The sequence below is a fragment of the Bos javanicus genome, chromosome 10 (genome assembly GCF_032452875.1).
Source record: "Bos javanicus breed banteng chromosome 10, ARS-OSU_banteng_1.0, whole genome shotgun sequence".
Taxonomy (NCBI): domain Eukaryota; kingdom Metazoa; phylum Chordata; class Mammalia; order Artiodactyla; family Bovidae; genus Bos; species Bos javanicus.
In genome coordinates, this window is record NC_083877.1 from 61215115 (window position 1) to 61229857 (window position 14743).

The 14743-nt window shown below is 39.5% G+C and overlaps 1 protein-coding gene across 2 annotated transcripts in view; it reads left to right on the plus strand.

Annotated features, from left to right (window-relative positions):
- Nucleotides 1–14743, plus strand: part of FBN1 (fibrillin 1) — a 264553-nt gene that overhangs the window by 23183 nt on the left and 226627 nt on the right. For both annotated transcript variants that reach the window (XM_061428847.1, XM_061428846.1), the window contains exons 3-4: nt 11130–11212; nt 13883–13981. In XM_061428847.1, coding sequence (XP_061284831.1) covers nt 11130–11212; nt 13883–13981 — 182 coding nt within the window. The remainder of the gene's footprint in view (nt 1–11129; nt 11213–13882; nt 13982–14743) is intronic.

Below are 14743 nucleotides of genomic sequence, written 5' to 3' on the forward strand. Positions count from 1 at the left end.
TTTCTGCCACTTAGGTGGTGTCATCTGCATATATGAGGTTATTGATATTTCTCCCAGCAATCTTGATTCCAGTTTGTGCTTCATTCAGCCTGGTATTCCACATGATGTACTCTGCATATAAGTTAAATAAGCAGGGTGACAATATACAGCCTTGACATACTCCTTTCCCGATTTGGAACCAGTCTGATTTTCCATGTGCAGTTCTATCTGTTGCTTCTTGACCTGCATACAGATTTTCCAGGAGGCAGGTCAGGTGGTCTGGTATTCCCATCTCTTTAAGAACTTTCCAGTTAGTTGTGATCCACATAGTCAAAAGCTTTGGTGTAGTCTATAAAGCAGAAGTAGATGTTTTTCTGAAATTCTCTTGCTTTTTCGATGATCCAACGCATGTTGGCAATTTGATCTCTCTTTCCTCTGCCTTTTCTAAATCCAGCTTGAACATCTGCAAGTTCTCAGTTCATGTACTGTTCAAGCCTGGCTTAAAATTTTGGGGGTTACTTTGCCACCATGTGAGATGAGTGCAATTGTGTGGCAGTTTGAACATTCTTTGGCATTGCCTTTCTTTGGGTTTGGAATGAAAATTGACCTTTTCCAGTCCTGTGGCCACTGCTGAATTTTCCAAATTTGTTGGCATATTGAGTGTAGCACTTTCACAGCATCATCTTTTAGGATTTGAAATAGCTCAACTGGAATTCCATCACCTCCACTAGCTTTGTTCGTGGTGATGCTTCCTAACGTCCACTTGACTTCTCATTCCAGGATGTCTGGCTCTAGGTGAATGATCACACCATTATGGTTATCTGAGTCATTAAGATCTTTTTTGTATAGTTTTTCTGTGTATTCTTACCACCTCTTCTTAATATCTTCTGCTTCCATACCATTAGATCCATACCATTAGGTTAGGTCCATACCATTTCTGTCCTTATTGTGTCCATCTTTGCATGAAATATTCCTTTGGTATCGCTAATTTTCTTGAAGAGATCTCTAGTCTTTCCCATTCTGTTGTTTTCCTCTATCTCTTTGCGTTGATAACTGAGGAAGGCTTTCTTATCTCTCCTTACTATTCTTTGGAACTCTGCATTCAGGTGCTTATATCTTTCCTTTTCTCCTTTGCCTTTAGCTTCTCTTCTTTTCTCAGCTATTTGTAAGGCCCCCTCAGACACCATTTTGCCTTTTTGCATTTTTTTTCCCCTTGGGGATGGTCTTGATCATTGCCTCCTGTACAATGTCTGGAACCTCCGTCCATAGTTCTTCAGGCACTCTATGAGATCTAATCCCTTGAACCTATTTGTCACTTCCACTGCATAACTGTAAGGGATTCGATTTAGGTAATACCTGAATGATCTAGTGGTTTTCCCATTTCAGTCACCTATAAAAAATTGCAACAGGATTTAAACTGGCTGCCACTGTAAAATGATCTCCCAGATTTGGGGAACTGCCTTAGCAACTGGGTTTCCTTAGCTGAGAAAGGCTGAAGGTGTGTGTGTGTGTGTGTGTGTGTGTGTGTGTGTGTGTGTGTTTGTCTGTGTGTGTGTGTCTGTATGTGTGTCCTTGATATGGCAACCTAAATTCTTTGGCTTTCAGGTTCTAGGGCTATTGCTTTGGATCAACACAAAATTTCCACAAAACACAACTTAGGGCATACATAAAATGAAACTGTGCAAGTCTCATCCTCTCTGTGCCACTGGTGCAAACAGATTAGGGAGGGAAAAACCTCCATTCTAGCAGTGTAGCCAGAGGAACCTCTCCAGGCTACCTGCTGAGTTCTGTGATGCTCGTCTTTAGGAATTGACCACAAATGCTGGCCCCATCAGTGACTTTGATCAGACACAACAATCTTCCATGAGAAAGTACACTTCAAACTTTTGCTGAGTTGAGTCACCTTTGGGATTTATGGTTTTGTTTTGCTGAAGAAATAAGTAGAATCAGATATTTATATATGAGTATTTTCTGTACATTGATATTGTATTTTCTCAAAGGAAATGTATTGATCCCTGAGTTATAAACATTGATAACCTCACTGATTAGAATAAATTAATGATCAGAATATCCGCAAAATGGCCAAGCCATGAAACCATTATGCATTACTATTTAACTGTCTGCAAATGTTAGTCACCCAGTTTTGTTCGACTCTTTGAAACCTCACAGACTGTAGCCTGCTAGGCTTCTCTGTCCATGGAATTGTCCAGGCAAGAATACTGGACTGGGTTGTCATGCCCTTCTCCAGGAGATCTTCCCAACCCAGGGATCAAACTCAGGTCTCCCACATTGCAGGCAGATTCTTTATTATCTGGGCTTCCCTGGTGGCTTAGAGGGTAAAGCGTCTGCCTGCAATGCGGGAGACTGGGGTTCAATCCCTGAGTCAGGAAGATCCCCTGGAGAAGGAAATGGCAACCCACTCCAGTACTCTTGCCTGGAAAATCCCATGGATGGAGGAGCCTGGGAGGCTGAAGCCCATGGGGTTGCAAAGAGTCAGACATGACTGAGCTACTTCACTTTCACTTCTTTATTATCTGAACCACTAGGGAACCCCATTTAACTGTCTATAACCATTTAAATAGGCATGGAATATTCTTCTGTTAAATAGATTAATTTATAAGAAATAGTTCTCACTATGAGACAGTTTTCTATGTTGGCCTCATTTACAGCTGGCCTGTTTATGATACTGAAGAGATGGTATTAATCTTTGTTAATTATGATTTGTACTTACTGAGGCATTTAGTCAGTGTTCTCTTGTGTGCTTCTGAACAGACTCCAGATGTTCCTGGCATAACAAGCATTGTTTCTCTGTTTGAAGAACTGTCAGACTGGGATCAGAGGGCCTATGGGGGGTTTCACAGATGAGAATCTGTACATAAAATTATTTAAAGTATATAATTGCAATATCACATATGTAGGTTTTTGAGAAGTATGGAATTGTGTTGGTAGGTTGAAACATGATGGGATTAATCAAGGAAAAGAGATTAGTGTTATGAGGGGAGATGGAATTATACACTAAACACAAAGGTAGAAGAGCTAGTATAAATGTGAAAGAAGAGTTTAGAGAGAGAGTGTGTGTGTGTGTGTGTGTGTGTGTGTGTGTGTGTATTGGGGGAGGGGCTTTGTACATGAGTGACACCTGAGTCCCTGAAGAGGAGGAGCAGAGCAGGAGTGTGGAAGTTGATGGCGCTGAAAGGCATCTGAAGCTAATAGTGAGATGTTTAACATTTTATGGGGATTAAAGGTCTATCTCTGTATCCCAGGAGAATAGAATTAGGCATGGTGAATATGAAAAGATGCTTAGCAACTACTGAGAACCTACTGCATATCTCAGGAAACTCTAGACAATGCTCTGTGGTGACCTAAATGGGAAGGAAGTCCAACTGCTGTACAGTAGAAACTAACACAATATGGTAAAGCAACTGTACTCCAATAAAAAGTAATTAAAAAAAGAAGCAGCTTAGCTACATTGTCCTAGTGGAGCAGAGAGGAACTAAGAAGCCAGGAAAAAGGAATGTGATATTAGTCCAACAGTGAAACACTAGGATTTGGACAAGGGATTTACTAATGGGGTTAGAGGATTTGAGAGTAATTTCAACAGTGGGATGAAATAAAACTAGTGACCCCTCTTAGCAACTGGGAAGCATCAAGGCATAACTCAGATAGTCCCCTTCCAAGCTTACCTCGGGTGATGAGGCTAGATGCTCTTGTTCTGAGCTTCCTTAGCTCCTCAGGCAGGCCTAGACATCTGCGTTTTACCTGTCACACTGGCCTGCTATGCATACTTGTCTGTCTTCTTTCAAGAGCAAAGACTCTTATCTTAGTCACCTTTGAGGGAATGTAACAGTTTATTTATAATTGCATGGTAACAATATTATTGTTATTTTACTTTTAAATAAACTTTAAAAGTTCTAATAAATTTTAGAACAGTTTTAGATTTACAAGGAAAAAAAAAAAAAACAGGAGGATAATACCAAGAGCTCCTGTAAACCCTGGACACAAATTTCTCCGCTGTTAGCCTCCTATACTAGTTTGATACATTGAGGACAATTAACTGAACCAATATTGATACATTTTTGTTAACTAAAGTCCATTTTTTATTCAGATTAATTTATTTTTTAACCAAATGTCCTTTTGAATGTTCAAAATCCCATCCAGGATGCCACACATTACATTTAGTTTTCATGTCTTCTTAGACTGTGACAGTTTCAGACTTTCCTTGTTTGTGATGACCATGACAGTTTTGAGGACTATTGGTTAGGAATTTTGTAGATCATCCCTCAATTAGGATTTCTTGGGAAATGTTTAAGGAGTAGTGAGTTATACTTCACCTTTTTGAAGGCAGAGTATCTACATAAATTATTTGGAACTTATTAGCACAAGAGACTTTGCTCTTTTCTTGCCTTTATTTATTCAATTGTGTATTTATCAATCTTGACTCATAGACATTTATTTTATACTTTGGATTATAATCCAATACTACTTTTGTTATTCTGCTACTTAAATGTTTCTAGCTTTGGCCACTGGGAGCTCTTCATTTGGCTCCTGTATCCCTGACATATGCTCATCCTTGTGAGTTCTGTTCTTTGTTTGGCAGTTACCTTCTACTTTCTATCACCACGTGATACTCCAGACTCACCCTGTGCACTTCTTGCCCAGTCCTCCAGTCAGCCCTGTGTCCCAGGAGCCCTGGTTCCTTTTATTGGAGAATGGTATTAGAAACCATGATCTTGGTGTTAAGTATGCTTCTCTTAGTTAGTTTTATTTCTTATCTAACACAGGGCCTAACACACAATAGATTCTCACTGCATATGGTTGAATGGCTATGCGTTTGTCTATACTCGCCTTGTAGACAAGGCAGTTATTCACATGCCTTATTGTGTGCTCAGCAGTGAATTTACTGGCTATACCAGAAGATGAGTTATGTGATCTTGGATGCCTTGTTGCTGCTGTTGTTCAGTTGCTAAGTCTTTGTGACCCTGTGGACTGCAGCACACCAGGCTTCCCTGTCCTTCATTTTCTCCTGTCTCTTGGAATTTGCTCAAACTCATGTCCATTGTATCAGTGATGCCATGCAACCATCTCATCCTCTGTCAGTTGGAGGTAGTAACAGACCATTTCATTCTAGAGGCCCTGAGAGTAGAAATTGAGAGAGAGAGAGAGAGAGAGAAAGAGAGAGAGAGAGAGAGAGAGAGAGAGAAAGGAAGGAGGGAAAAGAAGTGAAGGGAGGGAAGCCTTGAGAAACAGACAGACACTAGCTTTGGAGGTGAGGATAATGGAGTTACTAATCTAACAGATGGGAGAAAGCAAGAAGAGGATAAACCTCCTTCAAACCAGAATACCAATGGTTCATCTTCCTGTTCCTTTTGAAATCATTTTCATTCAGAAGAATTGTATGCGGTAGGTTAGAGAGGTTGGCTGACTGGCTTAAGTCTTCCAACGAGAAAGCCAGGATTGTCTGTGTCCCAGCCAGTGCTGATCCAGACAATCCAGAAATACGTCCTGGGGTCTGGAGAGCCTGGCTGATGCTTGAGGAGGCCATGGAAGCCATTTTCATTGCTGGGGTTTGAAGTTTCATTACTCGATTTGTTGTGACTGGCAGATGGGTTGGAACGGTCACATGTATTCAGATCACTGCTGTGACCTCTGCCTTCGGCTAAGAAGAGAGCCAGAATAAAATAAATAAAATAAGGGCGGGGCAGTTGCAAAGTTTATTGAAGCAATAGAGTCATTTATGAGATAGCACCAATGGTTTTTCTTTTTACCTGGATAAAATCTGTCAAAGTACTCATAAAATAATGATGTATGGTTCCACATTATATATAGCTCATTTGCATATTATAGTTTTTTCATCTCATTTTTGATAAAGTTGTAATTATTTTTAAACTCTGAAACTGGACTATTAGGAATGTCTACCTTGAGGTGTGTTACATGGGCACCTTTTGTCATGTGGTGGCATATGCTTTTGATACCTCCCCATACTTATGCTCAAGAGGACTAAATGATAACTTTTTTCTCTGAAGGTCAAAGAAGCCAGCAGGGTCCATATCATTAACCTTTCAGTTCAGTTCAGTTCAGTCGCTCAGTCGTGTCTGACTCTTTGCGACCCCATGAATCGCAGCACGCCGGGCCTCCCTGTCCATCACCAGCTCCCGGAGTTCACTCAGACTCATGTCCATCGAGTCAGTGATGCCATCCAGCCATCTCATCCTCTGTCGTCCCCTTCTCCTCCTGCCCCCAATCCCTCCCAGCATCAGGGTCTTTTCCAATGAGTCAACTCTTTGCATGAGGTGGCCAAAGTACTGGAGTTTCAGCTTTAGCATCATTCCTTCCAAAGAAATCCCAGGGCTGATCTCCTTCAGGATGGACTGGTTGGATCTCCTTGCAGTCCAAGGGACTCTCAAGAGTCTTCACCAACACCACAGTTCAAAAGCATCAATTCTTTGGCGCTCAGCTTTCTTCACAGTCCACTCTCACATCCATACATGACCACAGGAAAAACCATAGCCTTGACTAGACGAACCTTTGTTGGCAAAGTAACGTCTCTGCTTTTGAATATGCTATCTAGGTTGGTCATAACTTTCCTTCCAAGGAGTAAGCGTCTTTTAACTGGAGAAGGGAATGGCAAACCACTTCACTATTCTTGCCTTGAGAACCCCATGAACATTATCATTAGCCTTTACCTAATGCTTATTATTCTGTTTGTCCAAAGTTTTATCACTTCACAACTGAGAAACTCATGCATATAAAATAGGAGTCCCTTGAATTTGTTTTGATTACCCTGGTCTTGTCTGAAAAATACTTTGCATTTGGGATAGGAAACAGAAGGGCTATCCTGGCTATAAGACGCCAGACTCACAGAAGTGGGTTCTGGCTTAGGAATGTGGACACACTGCAGACATCTCACACAGAGGCCAATTCTTACAATGATGTGGTCAGACGTGGTAGAGCCCAGCTGTTTGCTCCATTGAGAGGGGCTTTAGCTAGCCCACACAATCTCTGAGACTGTGTCTGAACTGGATCCAAATATCCAGCCTGCCGAGGCTCACCCCTCCCCTAGAGTGACTGGAGTTGGGTTGTTGCAGGGCTAACATTCAGAGCAACTGGTAAGAAAAGTTACAAAGAGTAATTGAAAAAATGTAATGTATAGCAGTAAAGTGGAATCATATCCTTCCCACCATAAACTATTAAGAATCAGGTAAAACAGTTTATGTTTGGCTTTGGTCAGTTGATGGACATTTTTTGATATTTTTAATCTATGCCACCATTAATGCTGCTGAGCGAATATCATCTTATTACCTAAATACATCTTTGCCTTAAGACAGTGTGCTCTAAAATAAGATTTCCTGGGTTCAAATCCCCATTCTCTACTTCTAAGCTATGGGACTTTAGCTAGCTAGCTTGTTTACCCTTCCTAAGATATAGTTTCCTTACTGTTAAAATAGTAATAATGGAATTTAGCTCAGAGAGTTTCTATGAAGATGAAATAATGTGTCTTTAGCACTTGGCATATCTTTTCTCTTTGAATTTTACCTTTAATTTGCTGAATGCTACCGCCACTTGCGTGGAGCTCTAACTCTGACTTTTGTTAGTGATGGGTTGGTGGGTATATCTGATGAAGTACAAAGGAAGAGGTCTGAATGCTACACTTTTATTTACACAAAAAAGTAACTTCATTAATGATTTGTCTTCTTTATTAATGATTTTTTGTGCTGAAACCTGGAGAGTAAAATCTTTTGGAATGGAAATAATCCAACATGTCTACTTTAGACTTCAAATATCTTAGTGCTTTCCAACTTAAATAAGACATTCATTTCTAGAATTAAACCTCATGTGTGTGTGTGTGTGTGTGTGTGTGTGTGTGTGTGTGTAAGTAGAATAAGTGCCATCCAGTTAGTTTGCAGTTCTCAAGACCAAAGTCAGCAGAGGAGAAAACTTATATCTTTCTAATACTTTGTATTCAGCCACAAGACATAGTAGGGTTTAGTGTTGTTGAAGAACAAATGGTAACAAGACAAAGCAATTGTCATTTGATGATATTTGTTGAAGTTAAATAATATATTACCTATTAAAAAGGACAAAGTTATTAAACTCCAAAAAGTCAGAGCATGAAAAGAAATCATAATTCAACACTATATAGAATTTTAAGAAATGTAATGAAATGAAAATGTGATAATTAATGAAAGGGAACGATGAATGCTTCATTCGAATGAAGCAGGAATTACCCTGTTTATGAGATAAGAAGTTCATACGTTTAAAGTAAAAATTGTTGTTTTAAATAAAAGATGATCAAAGTATAACAGGACATATTTTTAAAATGAATAGTTATAGATGGGTATTAATTGAGGAAGCAAAAGAACTTTCTGCTTCCCCAGATCTTCATCTCCTGAGGCAACCAGTTTTAACCATTTCTGTTTTTATTTCTTCTCATGTTTATCCTCCTGACAGCATGCACTGTGTTTGTAACTCTGTGTCTACATTTAAACAGTACATATTGGCTTCTTGCGGTGAGAGATGGGGACATAGCTCACTTGGATCTATACTTTTACTCTCTCTTCTCTTTCCCATTTTAAAAATAATTATTGAATGACTTTTAGTTATTGGTATTTAAAAAAATTAGGTTCTTAAACCTCTGTTTCCTGAATCAATTGCTTTATTTCTCTCCACGCTTTTCTTTCCAACTTGTTTCTTGATTTATGACACATGATTGTTTAAAACATTTACCTTTTGTTTTGTAACCATTGTAAATTGCAGTGTCATCCATGTTTTGTCTATAGGTTGATTCTAAACATTGAAGGAACAATAAAGAATGTCTATTACTGTGATTTTTCAAATATCTTGGAAAGTCTTTTGAATATCTTGCTTTGTAGGACTGATTTTGTACTCTTTTTTACCTACTTTTTTTTTTTTTAACCCTGTTGTATGTGTTTACTCCATAAATACACTCATTCTTGTCAGACAATGTGTCTTGGTTTTTGTTTGAAAAACATAGTTACTCTGAGTACAGGACACCCTACAAAAGGCTCAGGAACTCTCTGAAGCTCTTCCAGGGTTTGGTTTGGAGTTGCATCGAATCCAGTGGAGTTGTTGGTGGGGAAGGTTTGAGGTGGTTGACTTTGGCCTGGATTGTCATTTTAGATTAAGAGAACTTTTATGAAGTTTGGGTGTTCTCCTGCCCCAGCTGTCTGTCCTATCTCTTCCTCTCACTCCCCTTTCCAAGATTATGAGTTGCCCTGGGAAGTTCTGGGCACTCCGAACTAAAGTTTAGGGCACTACTTTGTCACAGGAGGGACAGAGAATGGACAGCATTTGGCTTGGAATTCCCAGTAAAGTTTCTCTCTCTTCCATAATCTCTTATGGTTCCTTTGGCTGAATAGCTAATTTAGATCAGAAGATAATTCCACCACCATGCTGCTGCTGCTATGTGTTTTCATTTTCCTTTTCATTTATAAGCTTTCCATGTTCATTAGGAGAAGGCGATGCCACCCCACTCCAGTACTCTTGCCTGGAGAATCCCATGGGCAGAGGAGCCTGGTAGGCTGCAGTCCATGGGGTCGCTAAGAGTCAGACACGACTGAGCGACTTCACTCTCACTTTTCACTTTCATGCATTGGAGAAGGAAATGGGAACCCACTCCAGTGTTCTTGCCTGGAGAATCCCAGGGATGGGGAAGCCTGGTGGGCTGCCGTCTGTGGGGTTGCACAGAGTTGGACACGACTGAAGCGACTTAGCAGCACCAGCAGCAGCAGCATGTTCATTATTTCATCTGATACACACACATGTGATGTGGACACATTCCATTATCCCAATTGTAGAGAAATAAACTAAGGCTCAGAGAGTTCCCAACACCAGGCACATATTAAGCCTCTATCCAATAATTTTCTGTCTAGTGTTGGAATAGCCCTGGCTATTCTACCCTGGCTAATCTTACCCTGGCTAGGTATGTATTTGGGGCCCTCTCCTTGGCTCCTCCATCCTTCTTTCTCTTTCTAATGTCAGCATCAGTTGGTCTGAAGTATGCATTTTTCCCTGTAGGATGTTCCAGGTTCTCTGGGGCTGTAAAGGGAGTTCAGGACAGGCAAAGACTTGAGCTCATTTTCCAATCCTGCATTTGGTTAAGGTGGTGAGTTTAGGGAGAATACAGGAGGGTTCTGTGCAAATATAGTGAGAATATGTGAGTATACCCCAACAGAAAATGTATTTTAGCTCTGCAATAGTTTTTAAAGGCTTATACTTATGGGACTATAGTATTTATACCAGCAAGGCTTGGGATAGCTGCTGTTTTGTGAAATCGATTGTAAAACCTTTGATCTGCCTTATCAGCCCCTCAACCTGAAGAACTGGCGTCAATGTTCAGGCCCGCAGATGTGGCAGAGTGAAATGAATGGTTTCTTCTGGGTGTCTGTGTTATATCCTCTGCCTTAGTTTCCAGTATAAAATTTGCTAAATCTTTACCCAGTTGTTCCCTTAAAGTGTTAAATATGGATCATCTGGATTCTGAATGCTTGGCTTTGTTCCAAAACATGTGATGAACTGTCTGTAAACAAGAAATCCAGTTGACATGGACTTTATTTTCCTGTAACTGTGGGTATCAACTATGTTTCCAAACTTTTGCTAAAGAAATATTTACATGTTTTGGCTTTTTTTTTTTTTCTGACTAATGTTAGAGTTTGCATTCCTGTAATTCTGGTGAAAGGAAGAATGTGGTCATATTTTAGAGGGTAGATTGGCCATAGGAAAAAATACAACAACTTCAATGAGTAAAAATATAAGACCTAATATTCGGTATACTTCATGATGACTTTTCTTAACTAGATTGGTAAATACGTTGTTTAAACTAGACTCGTGTAACACCATAAATTTTTATATCCGTGCATTGTGATAGAACTGCATTTTGTTTCTATGGTCTTTATTTTCCTGATGCTCTGTGTACATAGGTGATATTAAGCATATCCTTATTGGTATCATTATGTTAAAATGTACCAAACTACTAAGCCAGCATTGAGTCCCATGAGCTTACTGTTCTTGTCTGCAAAGATTCATACTGTTCTAATACCTCAGGAATTTTTTCCTTTAATTTAGTCACATATTCTTTTTTGAAAAAAAAATATGGAGTTATTATGATTGAAATTTTTTTGTTTTTATTTCAGACCCAATGTCTGTGGATCACGTTATAATGCTTACTGTTGCCCTGGATGGAAGACTTTACCTGGTGGAAATCAGTGTATTGTCCGTAAGTAATAGACAATCTATTATTTTTCATCGTTTTCTTTTGTTTTGGTTGCATGGTGATTCTTAGTATTCTGTCCTATGTAACTACATACCATTAATATGTTTATAGCAGAGCCTTCCAGCTCAAAGATTTTCCTACTTCCTCTGAATCCAGCTTTGGAATATATTAACTCAGGCAAGCCACTGTTAATACTTTAATTCAGTGACTTCTTTTAAAATGTTTCTGAGATAGAGGGAATAGAGCCACAGGGATACTCTGATTAAGGTTTCAAGTCATTGCATCTGTTATTCCTGGCTGCATAGACTATGTCATCACTTTGATGGGGTTTTTTAAAAAAGTTGATCATTGCTGCCTTCCTTATTGTAATTTCCGTGTTGGCCACCTACAAGCCTACCCAAACCTTGCGTGTTGAATTTGGGTGATGGAGGCTAAAAGGAAACCTAACTCTTAGACAAAGAGGAGAGAAAGCAGATAGAGCATCATATGAAAATGAGTGAGAAGACTGGGGGAGGAACTCTGATGGTACCAGAGATTCCTGTATTGATTCTGCTTCTGTGGCAAAGCTCAGATTCTCATATCCCACAAATGTGTGTGACAAGTCACATGCCAGACAAGGTGGTGTTTAATGGAGATACTAAGTCAGATTAATTATGGCATTGGTCCTGCATGAACTTTTACAGTCATCACACCTGTGAAATAATTTTCAGTTTTTGGAAAAATCCATTAGTATAATAGGGAAATTTAGAGCTGAGAAGCCAGTAAGGAATCATGTCATCCCCCTTCTCATTTGGCCAAAAATGGTCTGTGGAGAAGAAGAGATTATTTCAATCAGCATTCTCTTCGTGACCTGAAAAAGTTAATTTCCTTCCCATTTCTTGATTTTGACTAAAAAAAACTTATTCATTTGACACCTTGTGGTTTATTTCAAAATCAAAGCTGACTAAGAGAGGGATGTAATGGTTTTTGGAGTTTTCTAAATGAACTTGACAACAAAACCCTTTCCCTAGTGTTCTGTGAAATCTCTGAGAAATGCTATCTTCAGGTATTCAAGTATTTGTAGAGCCTTTTGAAAGCTTATTTCTTAATAGTTTTCAATCTCCATCCTAGGGCTCTTCTGACGTTTTGATGCATTTTCTATCAAGGGCATTATTTTTGGCCTTGCATATTTCATTTACTTCATGCAAGTTTGTGCAGGAGTTTGATGGAAAGAATCAAGTCTATGAGTATAAAAGAGTAGTGACCAAATCTTGGTCTTTTTATAAGCATAAACCATTTGCCACTTGAACTTATTCTTCAGTCCAGTTAGCAGAGCATTTGGTACCAGTATGATATTAGTCTCTGGGTGGCTTGAAGATGTTAATGGCTTCCTGACTGTAGAATCAGTACTATTAAGTGGATTCACACTTCTCTTCTCAGACTGTTGATGTGGTTCACAACAGGACTAAATGTGTAGGATACAAGTTGCTCTGTAGATCAGAAGTTCTCAGCTGGCAGGATCTGAACCAGGAAGCGGTCTGAGCCAGCCATGAAATTTTTTATAAAGATTACTAAATTTTAAATATTTACAATAAAATAGGCTACCAAGAATACTGCTACAAGTTTTATATCACTAACTCTAAGTTAGTGTAAAAAACAGAATGTGTATGTGTATTAGTCGCTAAGTCATGTTTGACTCTTGTGACCCCATGGCCTGTAGCCCACCAGGCTCCTCTGTCCATGGGATTTTCCAGGCAAGAATACTGTAGTAGGTTGCCATTTCCTTCTCCAAGGGAATCTTCTAGACCCAGGAATGAAACCCAGGTCTCTTGCATCATAGGCGGATTCCTGCATGGCAGGCAGATTCTCTACCCACTGAGCTACAGAAAGCCCCATACATACATAATTATGTATATGGACTTCTTTGGTGGCTCAGTGGCAAGGAATCCTCCTGACAATGCAAGAGACACAGGAGAAGCAGGTTTGATCCCTGGGTTAGTAAGATCCCCTCGGGGAGGAAAAGAACCTACTCCAGTATTCTTGTTTGGGAAATCCCATGGACAGAGAAGGCTGGTGGGCTACAGTTCATGGGCTCACAAAGAGTTGGACACTACTTAGCTACTGAACAACATATATATTTGTGTGTATGTATATGCAGGAATATATATACAAACATACAAATATATATATATGTGTGTGTGTGTGTGTGTGTGTGTGTGTGTGTGTGTATATATATATAGAGAGAGAGAGAGAGAGAGAGGAGGAAATGACAACCTACTCCAGTATTCTTGCCTGGAAAATTGCATGGGCCGAGGAACCTGGCACACTACAGCCCATGGGGTCACAAAAAGTTGGACCATGACTGAGCGACTAAACAATGCAGGATTTTTGTTTTGTTTTGTTTTCCTTTTATAGACTATCCTGGGCTTATTGACAGATTGTGAGCTGTGGAATAAGTAAAGAGAGGCTAGAGAACTACTCATACGGATAAGGGAGCTTCCCAGTTTTAGATTCTGTTTAGTCTAACAGGTTTGTTTTATACATGAATAGACCTGAAGCCTAAGGTCACACAGGTCATGATAGCAAAGTTATCAAGGAACTTGATAGTCCAAGTTTCCTCACCTGAGGATTGGGACCCTGTGAATCACCGTGCTCTGAAGCCATGTGCTAACAGACCTCTGGTTTTATTCATAGCCATTTGCCGGCATTCCTGTGGGGATGGATTTTGTTCGAGGCCAAATATGTGCACTTGCCCATCTGGTCAGATAGCTCCTTCCTGTGGCTCCAGATCCAGTGAGTATAACATGTCATTATATATAATATTATTTTATGTGGTTATGCCCTATTTTCTCCTAAATTTGCTTTTGGCTTTTCTCTTGCCTGCAATACATTTTTTTTTTTTTTTCACTAGAACATCTGCCTTCTCTGCTCTGCCCAAAATACTTGGAATGGCTCTCCTCAGTCTGGCCTCCCATTTCCCTTCTTCACTTTTTATAGGGAAATTACCTGTGGGACATAGTTACTATGAATAATATAAAGATTGTGGCATCCTTCTGTGTAGGTGTCATCTTATTTATCTTTGTATCTCCAGTGTAAATACCATAAAAGATACTCAATGACATGATCATTTAATGAACATTTTTGACTCAAGGAAACTAGGCATTCTTCCTTGTGGTACTGAAGTAGGAATCTGATTAAACACTTTTTACAACTTGAGACCCCTGCCTTTTGCAAGAGGACGATATTAGGAGTCATCATGGCAGTTTACTGGGGATGATTTATCATGAAGCACAAACATATTTTGCCTTTTAGAATTTTACCACTTTGTTCATTCCATGATGCCAAGGAAATATCCACAGTTCATTATTCAGAGACTTTGCTGGCATATTCTGTTGTTTTTGTTTTTAACATGGGTGCTCAGCAGTGAATTAGGGGAAATGTGGGGGTTGGGAAGGAGGTGAGTCATTAGTTGTTAAAAAATGAAGTTCAATATAAACAGCCCCTCAACATCTTGACCATTACCAAGGCAAAAATCTTAGGTTCCTTTTCCACTTC